General features: G+C 41.1%; 1 protein-coding gene across 1 annotated transcript in view; it reads left to right on the top strand.

Moving 5' to 3' along the window:
- Nucleotides 1–23,518, top strand: part of LOC119417503 (serine/threonine-protein kinase WNK2) — a 41,558-nt gene that overhangs the window by 11,631 nt on the left and 6,409 nt on the right. Inside the window, exons 2-26 of the mRNA XM_037684715.1 lie at nucleotides 5,188–5,360; nucleotides 5,486–5,706; nucleotides 5,791–5,948; nucleotides 6,713–6,801; nucleotides 7,186–7,405; nucleotides 8,517–8,796; nucleotides 8,875–8,990; nucleotides 9,274–10,170; nucleotides 10,779–11,792; nucleotides 12,384–12,578; nucleotides 12,744–13,160; nucleotides 13,494–13,775; nucleotides 13,975–14,018; nucleotides 14,679–14,835; nucleotides 14,925–15,041; nucleotides 15,488–15,658; nucleotides 15,939–15,981; nucleotides 16,138–16,230; nucleotides 16,631–17,388; nucleotides 17,733–17,790; nucleotides 17,898–17,974; nucleotides 18,116–18,777; nucleotides 20,296–20,525; nucleotides 20,691–20,915; nucleotides 22,803–22,901. Of these exons, the coding sequence (XP_037540643.1) occupies nucleotides 5,188–5,360; nucleotides 5,486–5,706; nucleotides 5,791–5,948; nucleotides 6,713–6,801; nucleotides 7,186–7,405; nucleotides 8,517–8,796; nucleotides 8,875–8,990; nucleotides 9,274–10,170; nucleotides 10,779–11,792; nucleotides 12,384–12,578; nucleotides 12,744–13,160; nucleotides 13,494–13,775; nucleotides 13,975–14,018; nucleotides 14,679–14,835; nucleotides 14,925–15,041; nucleotides 15,488–15,658; nucleotides 15,939–15,981; nucleotides 16,138–16,230; nucleotides 16,631–17,388; nucleotides 17,733–17,790; nucleotides 17,898–17,974; nucleotides 18,116–18,777; nucleotides 20,296–20,525; nucleotides 20,691–20,915; nucleotides 22,803–22,901 (6,796 nt within the window). The remainder of the gene's footprint in view (nucleotides 1–5,187; nucleotides 5,361–5,485; nucleotides 5,707–5,790; nucleotides 5,949–6,712; nucleotides 6,802–7,185; nucleotides 7,406–8,516; nucleotides 8,797–8,874; nucleotides 8,991–9,273; nucleotides 10,171–10,778; nucleotides 11,793–12,383; nucleotides 12,579–12,743; nucleotides 13,161–13,493; nucleotides 13,776–13,974; nucleotides 14,019–14,678; nucleotides 14,836–14,924; nucleotides 15,042–15,487; nucleotides 15,659–15,938; nucleotides 15,982–16,137; nucleotides 16,231–16,630; nucleotides 17,389–17,732; nucleotides 17,791–17,897; nucleotides 17,975–18,115; nucleotides 18,778–20,295; nucleotides 20,526–20,690; nucleotides 20,916–22,802; nucleotides 22,902–23,518) is intronic.

The raw sequence follows: 23,518 nt of genomic DNA, 5'->3' as shown, positions 1-23,518 counted from the left end.
AAGATGGGTGTTGCTTGTGACCAAGCACTTTATCCTGCGTCCTTCAGCCAAGCCAGCAGAATCATTTCACATTGCAAACGTCGTCATAGTCGTTGTCAATAAACTGAGCGAGACTCAACAGTTCTCTGAATTTCAGTAGAAAAAATCATTTCATTCAGATGGATTAATAAGGCGTTATATTGTGACAATGGGTTCAAATTGCTTTATTTTACAGGTAAGGATTTACAGATTGTGTTGTAAAGAGCTTTGAGTATCTTGAGTAGATAGAAAGGCTACAAGTACAGTCCATTTACCATTTAAAGGTTTTGGACTCATTTCAGTGGTTTTTTAGTGTTTATATGTATGAGTGCGTGCTTTGCAAGTTTATTTAACTACTGGTAATACTGTACACTCAAAGCAGAGCTGATTATTATTTTTAATCATCTTAAGCAAATGTTGAATGAGTACACTGTAGCAGAAGTTTTGTTGACAAAATGTCAACAGAAATCCTTGTCACACTGTTACGAAACACAAACGTTGTTAATATTTTCAGTGAGTGAGGTCACAATAGGGAAATCAGAAAATGGGATTTAGAGCTGCAGATAAGACCCGAGCAGACAGAGACTAGTTTAACAGAATTTGAGCACTGTTGCATAAACTTGTTGCCCTTCTGATGCATTTAGCGTCCTTGATGTGATTTAAATTGATTTATGGTAACGTTTTTTCTTCTGAGGTTCTGTAAGAGTAAGGAACAGTCCAACATCTTTTTAGTTTTACCATCATTTTGGGGTTTGGAGCGAAAAAAAGTTCTTAAAAGAAAATGCTAAAAAGAAATTAAAGGTTGTTTTGTTAGGCTTAGTGGCACCATATTGGTGCATCTCTTTTGCACATTCAGCAGCACATGTGTCCTGGAGCTGCAGTCTGTGTTTGTGATGGTAACAGATGTGCCCCAAACTATCCAGCTACGTCTCTTCAACCTGCTTTCAGCTGTGGGTTAGTGGGATGCATTGTTTTGTGATCATCAGTATTGCACGTATGAGCCTAAATAGCCATTTGTTATACCCAAACCATACAAAGACTGTACTTCAGGTGATTTGGCGTGGTTAATAACAGTAGCTTATTGAAGCACATACGTTCAAATAATTACTGTGGGGTAAAAAAATGAAATGAACAGTTCAGTATTGATCATTCTTGGTCCGTAATTATGCACCCCTACAAGTGACAACTCAGCCTACCCAGATATAATCTCTCAGTTGAACATGCCCATCAGAGCAGCTGCTTTTTGGTCTTTCTTACTGAACAGATGTCATCAGTTAGTCTGATGATATGGCACCATGCAATGTGTTGGGCTGTTAAAACGCACGGTGCCATGAAGATTAGGGAGGCTGTAATGATAAGTTAGGGCAGCATCTCAGAGCTATTTTCATGGGAGCCCCTCTGTTTAAACCGATGACAAATCTGACCCAAAAGGTTGTGGTTGAAAAGCCGTTTTTAATGTCTCTCGTGTGTTGTTGGTGCTCTTGACTGAGCTAGCTGCATTAGCATTGTTCACTGACGTCTCAGCGGGAAAGTGCTCAGATCTCACTTCCACCATATTTAATCAAGGCTTGAAAACTTATGTCTATCGCTCCTTCCTTGTGATAATTAATGTCTTTATGAATTTCATGAAGCGTTGCATGCAGTGTAACGTTGGCCAACATGTTTATGTTTGTTTTCACCTGATTGAGTTATGGTGGACATGTTCGATCGGGGCGTTTGGCCTGTGGGAGGGAGACGCTTGACTCGACTTACTCTCGGTGTGCTCCTGCAAGATAATGGTGCAAAACCACTCTACAGATTTAATCAGATGTTGATGTGACTGTTTTCCATTTCCAACCTCAATCAATCAACTTTGAAATGTTGACTCGAGTCGTCAAGTGGTTTATGGTATTTTGTATTAAATCACAATGTGATGTCGTTTGTTCTAGATCTTTGACTATAAAATTGACTTTCAATTGAAATCTGCTAATCTTTACAACCCCTCTGGCTTTGACAGCACAATAAAGCTATTTGAATAATACTGTATTATAACGTACTATACATCCATCTCTAAAGGTGACTTCAGTGTGTTTATTATAGTTTAAACTTGCATTTTTTTGTCTACATTCCACTGTTTAAAACAGGTAAAACTTTTCCTATGTTCTTCGTCAGCAGCCTGGTCACTTTATGACAATCTTTTAAGAATCTAATGATGCTGGGTCTTTGAACTAATGCAGGTTTATTGCATTTACTCCTACATTTGGAAAGGTTGATGTCCTCTTTAGTGTAATGATGTGTTCCTTTGAAACAAACAAGATGCTATTGTATTGAGGTAGTGTGCGACGTTAGGCTATGATTATGCTTCAATAAGCAAAGGATAGTAGATGGTATATTCTGCTTTCCTAAAGAATTTCTATGACCAATACGTTAATGTTGCCGAGTCCGTTTACTTTTGTAAGGGTACGCTGCTGTGTGCTGCTGCCACGGCTGCAGAGCTGAGCACACTGATGTAGTAGGTGGCAGCAGAGTGGAACGTAGTTTTATGGATCACTTCCTGCTGATGTCACAATCTGTTTTTTCTCTTTTTGCAGCCCATTAGTTTGTTGTGGTTGTGCATGTGTTTTGTTTTTATCTCTTGTTGTAATGTAAAGCTGCATTCTTTGAGCTGAACAATGTTTTTTTATGTGCATTCAATTGCCAACGCAGAGTTAATATTTGTTTCAAACCATAGATTTATCAAAACGAGTGTCTATTTATAAAGCACCCACATACCTATCTGAAACTGAAATATCTTCCATGACATTACAATTTGCTGTTTTGATGATGCAGTAGTGTGCTTTTAGTATTATAGGCTGCATACATTTTTGTATTTAGACAGTGATAACACTTGAGGCTGCGGTGCATGTGGCTTGTGAATAATGGAGAATCCTCAATTGTCTGCTAAAGATGACAAACAGAAAGCCCTTTTTCCATAGCCCCTCTTCAGCACGGCTCGGCTCGGTACGGTTCCAAGGCTTTTTCCACTACCAATTATTCGTGGAACCAGCCCTCTTTTCAGTCCCTTCTTCTCTGGAGTACTAAGCAAGCTGAGCTGGCACCTAAACGTGACGTCAGAACACTGTCTGGCTCTGATTGGTCAAGGGGCAGAGTCACTAGTTCTTTGAGAAACTTTTCAAAACAACCCGATCCGCCGTTTGCAATTACTCGAACTTGGAGCAGCGGCAGGACTTATTTTTAAGATTTTTAAAACAATAATGACAACACCGTGGTCTAATGCTGAAGTGCAGGCCTTTTTTGTGTTAGGTGACCGACAACACAATTCAGAGCGAGATAGTCACCGCGGAGGATCATACGAGCTGCCGACACGAAGAAGCACGCGAGGCCGAACCCCAGCCTCGCGTGCTCCCGGATCCCGAGCCACTGAGCCCCAGTAGACGGGGGCGGACTGGGACTGGTCTGGGACGGAGGGTGGAAAACGATTTTTTTAAAAACATTTTTTGTACAAAAAATAATGTATATAATATATATATATATTTTTTTTTTATTAGTGAAGATTAAAAAAAAATAAATAAATGGTGCCGGCTTTATCATGAAATCCTGTTTTCACTTTAATGACTTTAATGTGTTAAATAACCTGTTAATTAAATTTAACTTGGCTGAAAAATCATAAAAAGACACAAAATTCTTGGATCTCTCAGGAATATTTCCCTCAAACATGTTTAAAGATGAGCTGCAGCCTTTAGTTCAAATTTATTACAGATGTACAAATCACAAAACAAGAATTATACTTTAAATCAAAAATTAATCTGTATACAAGAAACAAAATATATCTAAATTGAACAATAAAAGTAGACACAATGAATGCAAATACATCAAATGATGAAGAAAATGTATAAATATTTAAATATAGTTTTTGTAGACTGGTTCATCAGAGATTTAATGGTGAATGGGTGAACAAATGGAAGGGTGTGAGTGAAGTGTGATTGGAGCATGGGAAACACTGTGAGATGAGGGTTATTTAAAGCTGCAGAATTCCTGAGTGATGAGAGGAGAGATAAGGAGAGGAGGCCATAAAAAGGGGGGGGGGGGGGGGACAAACGTTTTGTCTTTTGAAGGATGAAGGCTGACCTTTCCATTAGTTAAATAAACTTCAACCCGTCTTTATATTTTCCTCCCGTTTCCCCTTTAAGACGTGTCACAGGTAAACCTCAGAGCATCTGATGCTCCTGTGCAAGAGGAGAGCGCCTGGGGATAACCCGGCCTGCCATTTCTTAGCTCGCTTTTGGCAGAAAGAGTTCTCTGCAGAACTGAATTATTCATGGGACTTCAGAAGAGCGCAGTGAAAATCCCCACCCCCCCATACACTTGCACACAAAAGCCGATAGGCCACATTCTCACACGCACGCCATGCATCATCACCATAACACCCCAATCGTCAAAAAAACAAAAATCATAGCACATTTTTATTGCTACTTTAGGTTATTCAGGCAGATTTAAATATTTTTGTTGTATCAGAGGAGGACTTGACTGGTTGAATAATTAAATAGACCGCACCAGATTCGTTAATGTGTTCCGACGACAATGCCTGTGTGGAAGGGGATCTTGCTTACTGCTGAGTGCTCTGTGCTCATGCTTTTTTTTTTTTTAAAGAAAAATGCAGAAATAAGTTACTTGGCTGGACATAAGCAAGGTGCTAGCAGAGCAGGATCGGGTTCGGACAACTGCAGAGGGATCGAGAGGAAGGTGCTTCATTTTATATGGGGAACGTTTAGTGATCATGAAGGGAGTGGTTGATGTGAGGGGTGCAGAGAAAAGGATGGATTGCAGTCGTTGGGGGAGGGGGGGGGCAAGCTAACTGTTTAGTGAGTGAGCACACGTGTGAAAGAGACTGAGGCGAAAAAAATGGAAGAGATCAATGATGGCATCAGAAGACTGCAGTCTGTTGTGGGTGTGACCGTGGTAATGTCAAGGTTTGTTTTCCCTGGAGGGGCTGTGGTTTGTCACACGTCTATCTGTCCGTGTCCACAATCTGTTTCAGATCAAATAAAGACGACGCACTTATTACATAAAAGACATTAAAACGTGCAGGGGAGGTGACAGGTTTTGCATCTATTTAATACAAACCATTTTGTTTAAAGACTTACACAAGTCATTTTTGAATATTGCTTTTATAATCGTCTTGCCTTCCAGGACCGTAAGCTGTCAAAAGTTGAACGACAGCGCTTCAAAGAGGAGGCGGAGATGTTAAAAGGTCTTCAGCATCCCAACATCGTTCGTTTTTACGACTTCTGGGAGTCTCCTCTGAAGGGAAAGAAGTGCATCGTTTTGGTAACAGAACTCATGACTTCAGGAACTCTAAAAACGTGAGTATTCATGAAGACAGGACTGTTGTAGATAAAATGTGACTGGTCAGATTTACATTTATCTGTTTATTTTATTTTGTGCCGTTTTACCGTCATTAACTTAAACTTACATTTGTTTCCTTCAGTTATCTGAAGCGTTTAAAGATAATGAAACCCAAAGTGCTGAGAAGTTGGTGCAGACAGATCCTGAAAGGCCTTCACTTTCTTCACACCAGGACGCCTCCCATCATCCACAGAGACCTCAAGTGCGACAACATTTTCATAACTGGACCTACAGGGTCAGTCAAGATAGGGGATTTAGGACTGGCAACGCTTAAGGCAGCTTCCTTTGCAAAGAGCGTCATAGGTATCAGACTTAACTCTGTGATTTAGTACAAGTCGTAGATTGATGATCCAGTCAGATAACGAGTCCTCCTCTCTCTGTCTGCAGGTACCCCGGAGTTCATGGCTCCAGAGATGTATGAGGAGCACTATGACGAGGCCGTGGATGTTTATGCCTTCGGCATGTGTATGCTAGAGATGGCCACCTCAGAGTACCCGTACTCCGAGTGTCAGAATGCTGCTCAGATTTACCGCAAAGTTACTAGTGTGAGTCAAGCTGCTGTAGAATTTATATTCATTTCTGAGGCACCTGGGAACACACTACAAACTGTTTTCTGATTGGACGGTACCTGGATAGACGTTCTTATTTGATGAATGATATTGATTTTCTCCTCTTGAGACTTGTCAGAGTTGAAAGCTAAAAGATGATTGTTTTGCATGCTATTAACACAGAGAGGCTCTCAGCTCCAGTTGTCATGGTTGAGAAGCATGATGGCCGTCTCTAGATATTGTTTTCCCACGTACCACTGCAGGATATTAATAGGAGATTAGTCTGAAACAAATACAATATCATTTTGCTTTGCACTTCCTAAATGAAAATGGCAATCGGCCAAATAACACAGAGGAAGGGTAATCTAGATGACGTGCATATGTCTGGGTTGCCTGAAAATGAAAGCAGTGGGTGACACCAGTGCCTTGCCGAAAATTAGATTATCCATTAGAAATACTAAAAGCAACTGCACAAAAATGGCTGCAGGATGCAGCACGTTTTTATCTAAGCAACTGCATTTGATCAGATACAGTTCTTTTTATTTAAAACAACTTTCTGTGCATGTTTTGTTAGGATTTTGTTATGATCTCAATCAGTCAACAGGATGTCTGGAGATATTTAAAAATTGTATCTAAAAGGAAAACTAAGTCTGCAAACCTTTTCTTTGTTTTCCCTTTGCCCTTCATTTTGTATTTTTCATCAAAACTGTACCCCGTCATTATGTGTTCACAATGTTTTGTTTATATCCCGCTCCCCTCAGGGGGTGAAGCCCGCCAGCTACAACAAAGTCATGGATCCTGAAATCAAGGAGATAATTGGCGAGTGCATATGCCAAAAGAAAGAGAGCCGGTGAGTGACTGTCCCTCTATCGTGTCCAAGATGGCCCACAAAATGCCCCCTCAGATCTTTCTATCCCGTGCTCTGCTTTAATCCTGTGTTATTAAAGATATCGTGAACACATTCTTGTTTTATGTAGCAAGTTTCTTTACCGGGGGAGTTCAGTAAACCAGATTTACTTGACTGGTTTTGATTGAAGCATGTTTCAGCTCGGGTACAATTCACACTGCTAGTGTTTTCATTCAACTAATAGGTGAGGTTAGATTAAGATATTCCTTGTGTTTAAACAGATTTGTTTTTATTGTAGATTTTTGACTTTATGAAGCGGTAGCATTGTGTTAGTCTGTGTGGACCACCTTTGTTTCTGAATCTGAGCTCTGTTGTTCCTTCTCCAAGGTATACCATCAAGGACCTGTTGAACCATGCTTTCTTTGCTGAGGACACAGGTGTGAGGGTTGAACTTGCAGAGGAGGACGATGGGAAAAAGACCTCCATAGCTCTTAAACTCTGGGTGGAGGACCACAAGAAGTTAAAAGGGAAATACAAGGAAAGTGGTGCCATTGAGTTCATGTTCGACTTGGAGAAGGAGGTCCCCGAGGTTGTGGTGCAAGAAATGGTGAGTGAATAATTTAGGTTCTACAAGCCTTGGAACAAATACTTGGTCAGAAAAAAACAGTAGGAGATATGTGGATTTAGAATCCAGAGACTGAATTTACTTGTGTTTTCCCTGACCAGACGACACCCAGTATGTGTGCAAAGTTGAAATATTTCTAAAATCTTTGAGTATTTTTGTCAAACATTCTTTCACATTGCTCTTTATCTTATATGACACGATGCAAGGTATGTACTCAAATGCAGATTGAGGTGATAACTTGCACTACTCTTCGAGGAAAACGGAGATTGTGATTTTTTGGCTTCATGTAATTTGCTTTTGTTTACATAGTTTTCATTGTTGTATTTTATCTAATGGGTCATTCACAGAGCATGAACCTCATGCAATGAAGAGGTTTTTTTTTTGTGTTTAGGAGCAATGACACTTTCTCAACCCCTTATCTCTCATCTAACATTTGTTCACACAATACGTTAGATAATGAGTAGTTGTAATAATACATTTGAGGTAATTTCACATGGCGAATATAAACATTGACAAACAAGACTTTGTTCCTTTTTTGTAACACGTTCATGTAATAAAACAATGGTTACCTGTATTTCCTTCTATTTCTATTTTAAACAGTGTCTTCCTTTGTATTGTTGTCCTCTCACACACATCCTCCTTTTTGTTTGCTCTCTTCCCCTGAATTATCTGACCTCTTTTTGCCTTAATCACGTTGGACTTGGAGACTGTATGCCTAGCATGCTTCCATGTCACAACAAAACTTAACCAAACTTGAGAGGGGGATGAGTCTCCTTTTCCTGGCTTCTTTGCCTTTGTGAAAATGATGTAGAATAATTTTGCATAGAAAATGCCATGTAATTGTATTATAATCAGTCTTCATTTTCATTTTGCTGTTATAAAAATCCAGCCAGCTTTGTTTTGAACAATACAACCATCTGATGACAAAAGCTCTAACCCCTTTAAATAGATTTTCTTTGTGGTCTGTTTCTCCCTCCACTTCTTCCTGTCTTCCTCCCACACTCTTGTTTTTAATCCACCCTCTTATCTCACATGCTCGCTGCTAAAAATACCCTGAAAATCATGCTTTTTCCCCTTTTTTTATTTTTTTCAGGTGCAGTCTGGCTTCTTCCATGAAAGCGATGCGAAGACTGTTGGGAAATCGATCAGAGACCGCGTGGCACTGATCAAATGGAGACGAGGGAGAATGGCTTCTATTGTGGCTCCGGTGGATCAGAGTGAAGTGGGACACAGGATCGTCGCGGCACCGTCAGAGGGCGTCTCTGCTGGGCTGCCACAAGTGGGACAGCCTCTCGTGCTCGAACCAGAGGAGCCAGAGGCAGATCAGCACAGCAAGCTGCATACGTTGCCAACTAGTACCACCTCAGTGACATGTAAGAGATTTTATTCTTTGCCCACCCAGAGACAAAATCTAAATTTTTCACTTTTTATGAGTGTTCATGTCTTTGCAGCAGACGGCACACTTGACAGTGGTATGGGCTCTACTGTGTACTCGGACTCCCACAGCAGCCAGCAGAGTGTCCTCTACCAGTCCCTGTTGGAGCCTGTTACTATGGCAACACATCAGGTCTGTATCAGGAGCTTACACGTCCATGTGGACAATGTTCGCTCACATTTATTAAACTTTACACATCCTGCAGACCACTCATCACTCATGTGACCTCTGACCTGAACACAGATGCTGTATTCCAGCACTCGGATGAGTTGACAGATTTTTAGACGTGTGCATTCTTCAATATCATGTTCAATAAAAGCATACGGTTTATTTTTTGTAGACTTCATGTTCTTTTGTTGTCTTTGCTCTGTTCACATTTGTAACATGTTTTGCTTTTGGGTTATTCCTTCATCAGTGCCAGAGCGGTAGTCCTTTTCTGACAGACCGTTCTCATTCCTGTGAAAATGATGAAGTGTGGCGGGCGCCGCTCAGTCCTGAGCTCAGGACTCGATTGGGAAGTGCAGGACGCAGGGGAAGTGCCCCAGTTATTGACACTCAAAGGGCAAACCAAATCAACCAACTCCATGCTTTCATTCAGTCTCGGAGATCGATCAGTCCCACCGTCATGGTACCAGAGAACCACGTGGAACTCAGTCCTAGGAAAACCTGTCCTCAGCCTTCCTCAGAAGCTGAGGACAGACTTCTCTCCCCAAGTGTCCTGCCGATGCTGCTGATCTCCCCAATTTCTTCACCCTCTGTTTTCCGCCGCCTTAGTGATGCCAGTTTTACATCACCGTTGGAGGCCACAAGTGAGAATTTAACTATTCCTAATCCAAGCGCACGCAGGCACTCTGACCTTAGTAGTCTATTGAGTCTAACTTCTAATCAAAAACATCTTTCTGGATTGCATAGAAACCCCACATGCCAGGCCTGCCTCTCTTTGCTTCTGTCAAGGTCACAAGATTGCATCCACCGCTCCTCTGTCATCTCACCAACATATCTCTGTCCATGTGACTCACGACACCACCCTTTATCATGTGGAAAAATGACAACTTCTGCTTATGGACAATCAAAAGGTTCAAGTGATTATTCAGATTTATCAGTGCTACAGCAGTCCCTGTTTAATATAATCAGCCGCAGACCAGTCCCTTGTCACACCACTCCCACCCAAACCTCCTCAGCAGCTCCGAGGCCGTCAGGCAGGGATGGAGACTGTGGTCGAAAGAGCAAGCCCCAGTCCCCAGAACCTCTCCAGGAGTGTGAGGACAGAAACCGTTCCAGAGAGCAGAAAGCCACCACTGCTGCAGGAGTGGTAGGTTACAATAGCAAACATTGCTTTAGCTTCCTGTAATGAAGCCAACACCTGCTTTTCAGATTTCTCCCAGCCTTTAGGAAGCACATCTTTCTCCTGCATGACGCTGGACCAAACAACTCCTGTCCATTCTTACATGTGCTTCCTTCATAGGCTTTGAGTACTGACCATCTTATAATCATAGGCTTGCTGCTGTCGGGGAAGAATGGTGCAACCTCTAACAGACTACATTTCCCTTCTGATTAACCTTAAAAACCTTTTTGAACTGACCTAGATTTTAACATTTTCCTTCCTGATTTACTGGAGCAGCGCAAAATCTGTCTTTCTCCTTGGCTTGCCTTGGTTAGATGACCTCTAATTTAAGGAGATGGAGCAATTGTCCATTTCCATCCTCCATCTCTCCTATTTCCTCTATGTGCCCTCATTTTAGCTCACACCTGTCAACGCCTGCTTGTTGAAATGAGTGTTTCCTTATCTTATTTTTGTCTTTCATCCTGTTATTCTTACATCTGGTTTGACTGTATGTATTTTGCACAAGCAGATGTTTATTATGGACTACAAATTTCCTCTCAGTGATGTCACACTTTAAATATTTTTTTTGTCTTCAGGCCAGTTCTGCAGGTCACCAAAGTCAGCCATCTGTTCATGGCCTTCCGTCATCGAACACATCAGTGCACATACCACAGCAGTACCTTCCACCTGGACACAGCTACTCTGCTGCACTTTACGCGGGTCAGCCCAGCACTGCAACACCGGCTCCTGCCAGTTTAAGCTCAATAAACACTCCGCAACAGCCCCCAGTTGCATTGAGTATTGCCACAACTGTGCCACCTGTTGCACAGAGCTACCAAGCAGTAGGACAGCAGCAGCAGCCTATCACAGCAAGCACTTTGACGTTTAACATGCTAGACCAGCAGATTTCCAATATCTCTGCAGGCTCCACTCAACAACAGGCTCAGTCTGCAGTTCATCAGCCAGCACATAGTTGCCCTCCTGCCGCAGTAGCAACAGCTTCATGTCAGTTTGCACATGCTCCCAGCACATCCCAGCAGGCCCAAGTCCCAGTCAAACTGCACAGTCAGCAGCCTGCTCAGAGCTCCTCCACACCAGCATTTCACAATCAACAAATATCTATTCCGCAAGAACAACCCTTACCACAAAATACTCAATCAAGTGTTCAGCAGACCCTAAACCAGAATAACCATGACTCTAATACCACACTTCAGCAAATGGCACAGCATCCCACCCTTTCATCTCACAGTCTTCAGTGTCCCACACAGCAACAAGTAGGTGGGCCAGCTCTTCAGCAGCACGGACAAAAAGTCACCACGACGACACTTTCAGAGCAGAGTCTATCCCAGTCTCAGCTGCATCCCACGAGAACCCCATTTGCGCAGGTGGCTGCAGAACATCAAAGCTACTTTGTTCCAGGGCTTCCTGGTGCAGCCCATCAAAGCTATGCACAGTCTGCAGTCCAACAGACCGCACCGGGTCAGGACCAGTACCAGTCAGCCCAGTGCATCACTACTCCACACAGTTATCGAGGAGCTAACAGAGCCGTATCTCCTCATCACTTTCCAACCTCTTCCCAACAAAACCACACTGTGCAAAACAACCAGCAGGTGAGTTTCCAGCGTTATGATCTCAGTACATGTTATGAAGAAGTGGTACAGTTAATGATCCAGTTTGTTTTTTTTTCCTTACTGGTATTTTATCTGTCATTTGTTAATTCTGTTTTTGCATCGTTGCTTAAATCAGATGAAACGTCTTTGTTTTAACACTGTCAATATGAAACTGTGTGTGCGGTGGGTGGAAAGTTACCAGTTTAACATGTTAACATTGTGTTGGGTGTTTGATGACATAAAACCTAACTAGTAGCAGCTGTTTTAGAGGAAAATTATAAATATAAACAAAATCAAAGTGATTTTTCCTCCCCAAACTCAAAACAGGAGGACAATGAAGAAATGGGTAACAGAAGCAATAAAGTTTGAGGTGCTGTATCCACCCAGCCTCTGAGGCATTTATGATCAGTTGTTGTTTTGTACAAAGATCTCTAGTTGGAGCAGCTGATAAAGACTGATTTTATTCAAAAGAACAGGAAGGAACATACAGGCCGTTCTGATCAGGGTCAGTTGAAGGAAATCAGCTCAAATGAAGGATAAAGACAAACTTTGTCACTAAGGTTTCTCCCTTCTTTGTGCTTTGTTCTGAAGAATATTTCTACTAGTCAGAGCATTTTGCAAATTGTACAAGATGGACAAAATCAAGGACAGAATGTCAGCCAGTCAGCTTCCAGTGCAGCAAACCAGGCACTTCCTCCTCAGCAGCCAGTTGCTCAGAGTACAGCCCACCAACAGTTCCAACCTCTGCAGATCTCAGCATCACTCCCTGCATCCCAACCATCCCAGGTAATCCTAGTTTGTTGTCACATCTGTATTTTTTATTTTTTCTTCCGGCTTGCGTTTTATTTGTAGACCAATAACAATAAATTTATGTTGCGTGGTACATAATTTGCCTTTATTTGAATTTTTTTAGCTCCTATAATTTCCTTTTTCTTTCCCTCTTTCCTTCAGTTTTCCTCACAATATCCTACAGTCCAGGTGATGACAGCTGTAACTGACTGTGACTCCTCATACCCCCCCTCTTGCGCTGCTCTTCATCCTTCTGCTCCTTCATCCCTTTCACATGTCTTTCTTTCTCCTGGGTATACTGTCTCTGTGACCCCCTCGGTCTCTCCCATTTCTTCTCTGCACATTGAAAACACATTAGTCTCACCCGTTCATATGTCCCTCATACCATCCCCGTCATCTGCGCTGGGTTTGATGGAGCCCACATCACCACAACACCAACCCATTGTTGCTAGATCTGAAGATTCTCATACGCAGTCTTCATTTATATTGGTCCCAACCACCTACCCCATACACACACACATTGTTCAGAGCCAGAACACACACTCTCCTGCAAAATGCAGCTCTCAGCCACTGATACAGGTAATTACAATGGCTACAGTGAGGCAAATATAGTGTGTGTGCTGTAAAGGTGTGGACTGGTTTATTGATGACTGTGTTTAGGTGACTTGTTGGCTATAACTATCAAATAACAATCACATATTTGGAATTTGGATCTTGTTTGAAAAGTGCATGTTTTGAACAAAATGAATGTTCGATATGGCAGTCAGATTAATCTATACAAATAGAAAAGATCTGGTCTCAAACTTAAACTTCATGCAGTTATAAAAAATGCATAACAGGAAGAAACTCTTGAGAAAGATTTATTTAATTACACGATAAAGTGGTGATGTTTTTGTCTCTTTTTTCTAATAGGTTCCTCAAACTTCTCAGGTCAGTCATCCTGAGCCGGTCGTCCCTGCTCATAAAGTCCAGTCTACTCAGCTCACCCAGCCTGCAGTCCTTTCCTCACCTGTGCAAAACGAGGCAGACCTGCACACCACCTCTGCTGTTACTCAGCTGGACAACACAAACTCCTGCCAGCTGCCCCCACAGAGCCAAACCCAGAGTCAGGTACAAAGCCAAATTCCTGTGCTGCAGTCCTCTGACTCACAGAGAGCATCAGCCAAGTCCTCTTCTTCCACTTCCAACATGGAGGTACTGACACAAGATTTACTGGAATTATTTTTTGCTTTCTACATGTTTTAAACCCGGTTCATTATGCTCCACAAATATAAAAACCTACTGATTTGTAGCATTACCCTTATGAAAATCAAGATCCAATCTGAAATGGAAAGCAGTTAATGCAATACAATGCTTCTATAATTATCATTTTATTTTGTCATTGCATTTAAAGGACCAGGCTGCTGAAAAACCTATTGGAGGACAGAGCTATGACAGGTACTTCCTTAATACTCCTCAGTTTGGTTGCTTTTTCACAATATATGGCAGATATGTAATCCCCACAAAATCTATTGCTCTTTAAGCTTCAAGCATGTGCAGCTCAGTGTGACTCGTGACTAATGTCGCTTTTGTCAAATCCTGCAAGACTTTCCGGGTAGAGATAAACCTTGCAAAACTTTTTTGACTGAGCGTTTGTCACTGAGGGGAGTTAAAGACCTTTAGCCTGTTTTTATTCCCTGTTCAAGATTTGCTGTACCCAGAAAAATGTGCAATAATAGATCCTCCATTGTTGAAAGTTTCCAAACTAATCTTTGTTTATTAGACAACTGATCTGGTTTTATCTCACTTTGCCATTTTCCAATGTTTAGGTATTTTGGGCATTTATTTTTTGACATGTTCAAACACGTTTGTATTTATTTATTTATTAACCTTTATTTAACCAGGAAAAGCCCACTGAGATCACAGATCTCTTTTGTAAGGGAGACCTGGGCCTGAAGGCAGACTAACATGCATGTTTTTGTGGGTTGTTGGTGTCTTGTAGGTATTGTGTGCCGCTGTAGGTGCATTTTAATCTTGGCAACAAAAACACCTTAGGTGTTTAGGTATTTAGTAAATACCACTGTATTGATTTTGATGCCTGTTTTTCACCAAAATCAGTGTCAACTCTGATGCAACATCAGGAAGGGAGATGAGCGATGGTTACGAAGGGACGCACGGAAGCAAAGGGGACGGGAAAGTTCGCAAACACCGCAAGACTGCTCGCACCCGTTCTCGACAGGAAAAGATCAACAGACCAAAGCTCAATATGCTCACTGTGAGTGACCTGAATATTTCCTAAGCGCACTCGTGTAGTCTGTTTTAAAGCATGGCAGATAATGTATGAATTGTTTGCTTTCACCACAGGTGTGTAACACGGGCGATAAGATGGTAGAGTGCCAACTTGAGACTCATAACCATAAAATGGTAACGTTTAAATTTGACCTGGATGGAGATGCACCAGAGGAAATTGCTACTTACATGGTATGTAAGAATCTGTGTGCTGCCACTTCATTTGTTGCAAAACAGTTTTTGAAGTCTGCTAGAAGCTGTCGTAGCGTTCAGAACAGAACGTCCCGGTTGGTTTCAGCTGCAATGCAGCAAAAACTCTTGGCTGTCTCTTGCTCTTTCTCTCTTGTGCCAAAGCTCAACTTACTCGTTCACTCTGGGCACATTTAGTGACGGATGAATATTTAATACAGTAACTGCTCAACTAAGTATTTGTGGACTATTGCAAAAACTTGAGGTTTTCTAAATTGCCATTTTTGGAAATAAAATGTGTTTAAACCTAAATGAATATCCTAACTGAAGTTCCAAAAGTAGACTATCCTTGTATAGCCAGCAGACTTTATTAAAACGAAGTACCTGATAGTTGAATCAAATTTCAGCCTTTTAAGTATAATTGCAACATGTTTTTTTTTATCCTTCAGGTGGAAAATGATTTCATTCTGCCCCTTGAAAAAGAGGTATTCATTGAACAACTGAAGGATATAGTTGACAAGGCTGAAGACATGCTGAGTGAGGACACAGCGGGGGAGAGGACCTCTGACCTAGGGTGCACCCTTAAACATACAGAAAGAGCTGGTGCAGTGGGAGCAGAGGTGAGAAGAAACTGTTGACATGTAATGACTGCAATGGAGTCATCTGTCCACGAGTGCTTCATCTTGGCTACACTCCATCCTGACAGCACTCTCATTGATTTAGCATGAAACGCTGCCAAAACTTTCTAGTCTTGCTGATGTGGCATTTTGATTTAACTAAATTTATTTATTTCAGCTTAGTGGTTGCTTAGAGGAAAGCTTTTAAAATGTCTATCAGATAGATTGATCCACATGCAATCACTTTGAGTGTAAAAATGTATTTCTTTATTTTTTTGGTAAGGCTTCAGAACCCAGTGCCCCACAACTAGTCTATCAACAAAACGGTAAGATATTTCAGAGTGTCCTCCAATTAAAATCAAACACAAGTACCTTTCTGTGTCTATATGCTTGAACGTTTGAAGTGGTGCAGAATAAACTTCAGTTCTGACTTCCAGTCCGTTTTGAAGAATTTGAATTTTTCTTGCTCTGTCTCTTGACAGTCCTCCACACTGGTAAACGCTGGTTTATCATCTGCCCTGTGGCTGAAACGCCTGTTCAAGACGAGAGAGAATCTCCAGCGGACACGGCCCAGGGTACGACACACACTTCATGATTGTATTTCTTTTCTCACAACTTCAGATTTACCACTTATTAAATCAAAATGTAATATGATCTGTGATAAAAGAGTACATTTTCTGTGAGCCAAACAGGATTGCTTGTACTCGGTTGCTGTTGAAAAACACTGCTCAGGCATTTGAATGTGCAGTGTGTGAGTCTTTGATTTGGGTCAGTTATATAAGAGTGTGTCTGCAGTTTTTCTGAGGCAGAAAAGAAGAGCAGAGTTTTGCCCCAGTTGACTGGGACTGATGGAAGATGAGCAGTGATGTAACTTCTAGGCAGCTATGACACCTAGCTTATTTCCTTTATGGCTTTAACCATTAAACCTACTAACTGTTCTTTATCTGATTAACTCCAATGTCTTGATTTCTTCAGAATATGAAAAGGCTGGCTCATTGTCAGCTGGGTCCAACAGCAGTACAGCTGCACTGCCCACCCCAGGCGCATCTTTATCTTCCCAAAGCCCATCATCCTCCTCAGTAGAACCTCCAGACCAAATTCCTGGCAAATCCGAGGTTCAGCAGACCCAGCCCTGTGTAACTAAACATACTCTTCCTGCTGGAAGCAGCGGCAATGACCACACTCTTCCTGTTGAAGACCCTTGCATTTCTGCTGTGTCTATGGTCACAGACATACCATGCTGCTCTATTGTGCCACCTGCCTCTCTGGATGATGACACCACTGACAAAGGAGCCAGGGCTGGCGTTTCCGTCTCCTCACAAACTAGTCAACCAAATAAGTCTAGCCCTACTGATGAACTACCTCCTCAGCTGCCCTGCAAACAATCCGTGGTCCTGCAGCAGCCATATGCCACACCCATGCAGCCTGGAACCGTGACCTCCCAGCCTCAAAGTCCCGCTCATCAAAACCCGCAGTCATCAAACCAGCAGCAGTGTGGGGGACAAGGAGAGTCTGACAGCGAGGGTCCTCGTAAGATGGAGTTTGTCGATCGTACCATCAAGACTTTGGATGAGAAGCTCAGAAATCTGTTATACCAAGAGCACCCTCCCTCCCAGCCTTCAAACGCCTCATCGGAGCACCAGGCCTCCAGCACAGATAGACTGAGCTCCCCTCCAGTCTCAGATGGCCACAGTGCTGAAGGCTCGCTCTCAAGGAAAAAGATAGAACCATTGGTAAACTGCAGTATTTTGTCTGATTAGGAGCTGTATTACAAAGAGTATACTTGAATAGTTAGTAAGCACTGTGCTATTGATTTGGTCATTTACTGGAATAAACAAAAGTTCTGTGCTAAGTTTAGAGTCAGGGAAAGATAACAGAATTACATCACCGTGTCGATTCATCAAGTATGAAAGTATGAATGCAACCAAATCATCTCAGGTTGTGAGTCATTCAGGGATGGGTAATTACTAGTTTTACCACGCTGATTTAGCGTTTGCAAAGTTGTATCACTCGTCACTGTGCAAATGAATGCGCCCTCCTACACATGCACACTAACCCTTCTCTCTTATTCTGTTAGCCACAGATTCCTGAGCGCACAGATTGTGTGGTAGCTTTAGGTGACCCAGCAGTGGCAGGTTAGTAGCTTCTTATTTTTTTTTTTTTTTTAATAGTTTTAGCCATATTGCCACACAATATTTTGAAAGTGCTTTTACGCTGAAATATTTTGTTTTCATTCTTTTAGACTCCAGCAAGACCAAACAGATCAGAGCAGATGCATCTGCCAGCTCTAGTTCTCACGCCTCTAAAAGCCGTTTTGAGGTAAAAAGCCACTGAAAAATGCTCAGTATAAATGTCATTTGAGCAAATAAATTGTAAAACCAGATGTGCCACTGTAACTGCTTATAGTGCATTGTTTTAATTTTAAAATTAACTTTTATAATATGTTTCCTGTCCTTCTAGGTCATCCCCATTCCACCAGATGTCATTTTTTGTTCGGGGAAAAGTAAGACCAGCCACAGTACATGCAATTCCACAGCACCCTCTAGTGGTTCTGGAGGGTCCAACAGTCAGGTCCTGAGCGTTCATGGCAAAGAGAACAGCTGTGTGGCTGCATGCAGGTCCTCTGGAGCAACTGAAGCTGATGGTGAAGCTGCAGGAACATCTAAACCTCACAGTGCTGGCCGCTATTCTGCCCCACCAAACTTCTATCAAGCAACCCCCGGTTCCAGTCCTGAACACGCCTCATGTCATATCCCTCGAGCCCAAACTATTGACACTTCGACCCGTCGTCACAATCACCACTCGCCTCACCTCTGCTCTGACGAGGCTGACGAGGACAGCAGCAGCATGGCTCTTCCTCCGACTCGGGCTCCTAAGGCTCAAACTGTGTCTGAGCACAGTGGAAGTGACCTCGTCAAAAGAGCAGTCGCCTTCCTGCGGCGCTCTGGTCGAAGCAAAAGTGAGCAGAGCTCTGATTCTCCGAGCCGCCAGCTAGTGGCAGTGAATGGTCACACCCCTTCACCTTCTGCCGGACATATCCACTCATCTTACATCAGCAGTGACAACGACTCTGAATTTGAAGACGCAGATATGAAGAAAGAACTGCAGAAGCTCAGAGAAAAGTAAATTATCTTACTCCTTGCCTGCACTCACCCACACGAGGACAAGTGTGGTTTAGTTAACTCGTTTAGAAGCCCATTGATGTTTGTTTTTATTGCCATTATCTTAAATATCAGACGTTTATCTCCAAACAAAAATGCTTATTTTGTGGTTATAACCATATAATCTTAAAATTGTATTTTCTTAAGTGCATTTTATTATCAGGAAAAAAAAGATCCTGTTTGTGGTTTTGACATCAGGAATCCCATGCAAGTACATGACCAATATTGTAAACTGTAGTAAGTTTAAAAAATAATATTAGGTTAGGTTACTTTATTGGTTTGCAGTGGTGCAAATGATACATCCGTGCACACGCTCACTGTAAAAAGTAAGAACGCCTCAAATAAACCATTCACAGATAATAGTGCTCCACAGGTCATATTCAAAATAAAGTAGGACACGGAAGAGGAGAGTAAAAACTTTAAAATTTAACTAGTATAAACAATATATTAAAATGTTAATTTCATCACTAGATTAAAAATGTTATTGTACATATTTCATGTGTATGCAATCAGTCTTCCAGTAAGTTTGAAAGTTGAACTCTGGAGTTTATTGAACCAGAGACCTTTACTGCTTTTCTTTCAGTTTTTTTTTTTATTATTATTATTTTCAAGCTATTGACCCCCAAAAGTAAAGCAGAAAATTAAATTCACCTGAGGTAAGATAATAAAATATATTTTGAAATGTCAAAATAATTTAAGCACACTGGGGAAAAAGACTTAAAAATATATCTTAAGGATATTACAAAGCTAATATTTTCTGTTTTGGCTGTTGTTTATTATATAGTGCATTTATAATTACTGTTTCATGAAAAGTGTTGTGATTTAAACCTTTCAGTGGTCAACACAGTAACGGTTGAATTTTATTAAAAAGGCTACAATCAACAGCAATATTCCAGAGATTAGCTGAAATCAAGTTACTTTAGATTTTGAATCATCAAAATGTAGTGACTATAACCTTTTCTGTACAAGCCGCCTTCATAATTATCACCCACCACCATAAGCGGCAGGTGATCTGTGTGTGTCCGTCTGTAAGCAAAATATCCCACGAACCACTGGATGGTTGTGAATGGAAGTCCAAAGTATTGCGTCACTTGATGTAGATCTACAACTAATTAATTTTAGGAGTCAACAAAATTTAAGATGGCTGCCACTGCTAATTGACCTTAGCTAACACAAAAATGGTTATAACTCAGGTAATTAGACATATATTCATCTAAGATTTGGTGTGGTAGTAGCTGAGAGTCTTCTAACTAATTGCACAATATATTTGTTTAAAACTTTGTCATGCTGCAGGCGATTTTCACCTCTTCAAGGATCGCTCCTAATTCAAGCTTCTCCTTCAAAGTAGCTCCGTTATTTTCTGAATTAATGAGTCCGTTCCTGCTAGAAGTTTTGACATGAACACTGCTCAATGTTTGTTGCTTCAAATTAACTTGGTGGTCTTTGTGTTCCCGCCCTGTATTAATGCGTTTATTCTAGACACATGAAAGAGATCTCTGAGCTTCAGGCTTTCCAGAGGAGTGAGATTGAACATCTGTACAAGGAGCTGGGGAAAACGTTGCCGGCCAACGTTGGCCTGCTTCATGCCGCTCCCCCGACGGGTCGAAGGCGCAGAACCAGCAAACACAAGCTGAAAGCTGGAAAACTGCTCAACCCAATGGTGCAGCAGCTCAGAAATAACCTGAACAGTGCTGGTGGTGAAAAGAAAGGTGTGTAGGTTGGCACAGTGGGATTCTAAGAGATTTATGAGCATTTGTAGTCCGCATCAGTTTTTTTTTTAAAATCAGAAAACACTTAAATAAGAGAGTTCAGAAAACTACGTGTCTGAATCAGCGATGCATGACTCATGTTTTATTTACTTCTTTTTAAACAAGGTGAGAGTGCTGCCAGTTCGTCCAGCTCTCCTGCTAAAAGTTCACTTCTCTCAGATGGCTCTGCCCGCTCCAGTGGCAGCTCCACCTCCAGCCATCAGTCTGGAACAGTCCAGGAGCAGGTTCATACCCAGCAGCCCTGCTCTCTGAAAACCTCGTTCTCTTCAGACAGCATCTGCACGGGAAGGCATGGGGATGGACAGGCCAACCAAGCTGGCCCTGGTCAAGGTACTCTTTATAAATTCACCTTCATTCTAGTGAGTGCGCAGAGAAAAGCACACACAATCTACAAAACCACTATTAGACCTACAGAAGGAGCAGAGAAATGTTTCTACTTTTTGGACAAAGGGAATAGGATGAACAACCTATTATCTGTTTAAAGTACTCTGATTTATTCAACCTTTTTAACTACAAAAGAAAACAAAGGTAAACATGTAGGCTTATAAATGAATTAATTAGAAGGGAAACCTGGGAAATTATTAATCTCCTGACGTTTCAGGCAGTAGAGGTCCTACAAAGTGTCAACACACACAGCTATGATGTAGTAATTCAATTCATTTGTGACCCACATGCTCGTGCAGCCAGAGTTAGACTTTAAAGGAGACTTCTTAAAACCATCACTAAAGAGGTTGGACTCCTCCAATCCACAGTTTAATTTGATCGACCAGGAAAAAAAAATTATTTTATTGACTGAGATCTGGGTTCAGTGTGACGCATCTATGGCAATAATGGGGGGAGAACTACAGTTTATTTGATTCCTTTCTGCAGGCACGATTTCAGGTAAATGGATCTGTAACTGCTGATCCGTTCACCACATCCAGTTGAAGTAATTTAAGTTCATTCCAATGTACCGTATTTTTCGGTCTATAAGACGCACCGGATTATAAGGAGCATTAAGCGAAACAAAATCACCACAGGAACGCTTCCTATGTTCGTTTTGAGTGCCATGCACCATATAAAATCGGTTCAAAGTCACTAAGCACAACCAGAATTAATACGTAAGGCGCACTGGATTATAAGGCTCGCTGTTGATTTTTGAGAAAATTAAAGTATTTTAAGTGTGCCTTATAGTCCGAAAAATACAGTACAGAAAAGACGGGATGGCTTGATTTCCTCGTGTACATTAGACTTGTCCTTTATCTGCTTGACCAGTTTTTGTGGATTGTATATTGCACATAGATCCTGATCATTTTCATTATTTTCTACTAATAATACTAACTTCACAAATGAAAGCCATCTTGATTTATGTTTTGTAAAATTATCCCAAGCCATTCTATTAACTTCATGTTTTATAAATGGGCTAGTTTTTATTCAAGATGTAGTGTTTTCACGGGTTTATTTTGGTTTCTCCTCTTTGTTAAACATTAGCTTAAAGTCATGTCTGTGTATAATTTTTAGCTTATGCAAGGCATTCAGTTTTGCAAAGTAAACATACTTGCTTTTTTATTATTTTGCCATGTACGTTATTCTTTTTCTGGTAACATGAAGATCAGCTAATACAAAGTTTTACAGTTTTCACCTCACACACTGTTAAAACGTCGGTCTGGAGGTGGCGGTATTTGTTGATCCAACACTCTTGAGGCAGGCTGGTCATGTTTGTACACTGGTTATTTGACTGTGGATTGGTGTAGTTCAATCTAATGTCGATTTCTTTCATTACGTTTCCAACCTGATAAACATCAATAATGCTTTGTCCTCTCTCCTTCTCTTTTTTTTTTTTTGTTCATGCAATGATGCACTTCCACAAAGTAATGTGAGGCTGAGACTTTGGTAGATTCCTGTTCTGATCACCTGCTTGCATTGATTGTCATCCCAGATTCAGAACAGCTAAATCTCATGTCACTGTCGAGCCTTATTGTTCCTAGCACCATTAATTAGATGATTAAATGTCCATATTCAGACCTTTTCATTGACAGCCTCATAAATGTTGTTTTGGCATCTGTAGTGGGTTTAGTTTCTTCCAAATATCCCACTCGGTGTCTTAATTTTTTATTTTAAATTTATTTTTTTAATGGTGCTTTTGTTGGTGGGGGTTTCTCATCTCATTCTCTGTGCACTTTTTTTCAAATTCTCTCTTGTTTCTTCTCTTCTTCCCTCCTATATTCATTCTTACAGGCTGGACGGTTTACCACCAAACGTCAGAGAGAGTCACCTATAAATCTAGTAGCAAACCACGCACTAGATTCCTCAGTGGACCTGTGTCTCTGTCCATCTGTTTGTATTTGTTCTTTTCTATTTCCCTTTGCTCATTTCCATTCACTTTGTTTAACCTTTCTCTATCTGCATCCTTTTTTTAAATTTTTTATTAAGTTCTTTATTGGATATTATTTTTCACCCTCCTTACAGGCCTCCCCTGATGTACATGACCCTTTTTAATTTATTTTTTTTAAATCACACTTTAATTCAGGACCCTCAAATGTGTTCTGTGTACATTTTCCCCCTGAGAGCCAGAGGTATTGTCTCAAGCATACATCATTTTAGTAAGCCAACTTACTGTAAATCTGTAAAAAAATATATATTTTGAATCCAGTTTAATACTGTACATGCACACTCCAAGAACAAAATGGGTAGACACAAATTTAATTTTTTCCAGTCAGTCAGTAGCTTGTTTCACTTCATGGCTTTATCTGTTACCTGAATCAGACTGTGTAACGTTGGTTGCAGTGTTTGTAGCCACTTGTTTTGGTGACACTGATAAAGCTTGAAGACTGACTGTGCACTGTTTTTTGTTAGTACCTCAGTCCCATTTCACTTTAATTCTGCATCCTGTAATACATTTAGAAATGACTTTTGAAAACTAAGAATATCTAATTAAATTAAATATATATATA

This window comes from Nematolebias whitei, chromosome 11, assembly GCF_014905685.2.
Source record: "Nematolebias whitei isolate Nwh7 chromosome 11, NemWhi1, whole genome shotgun sequence".
NCBI lineage: Eukaryota > Metazoa > Chordata > Actinopteri > Cyprinodontiformes > Rivulidae > Nematolebias > Nematolebias whitei.
This window is presented reverse-complemented; position numbering and strand designations above follow the sequence as displayed.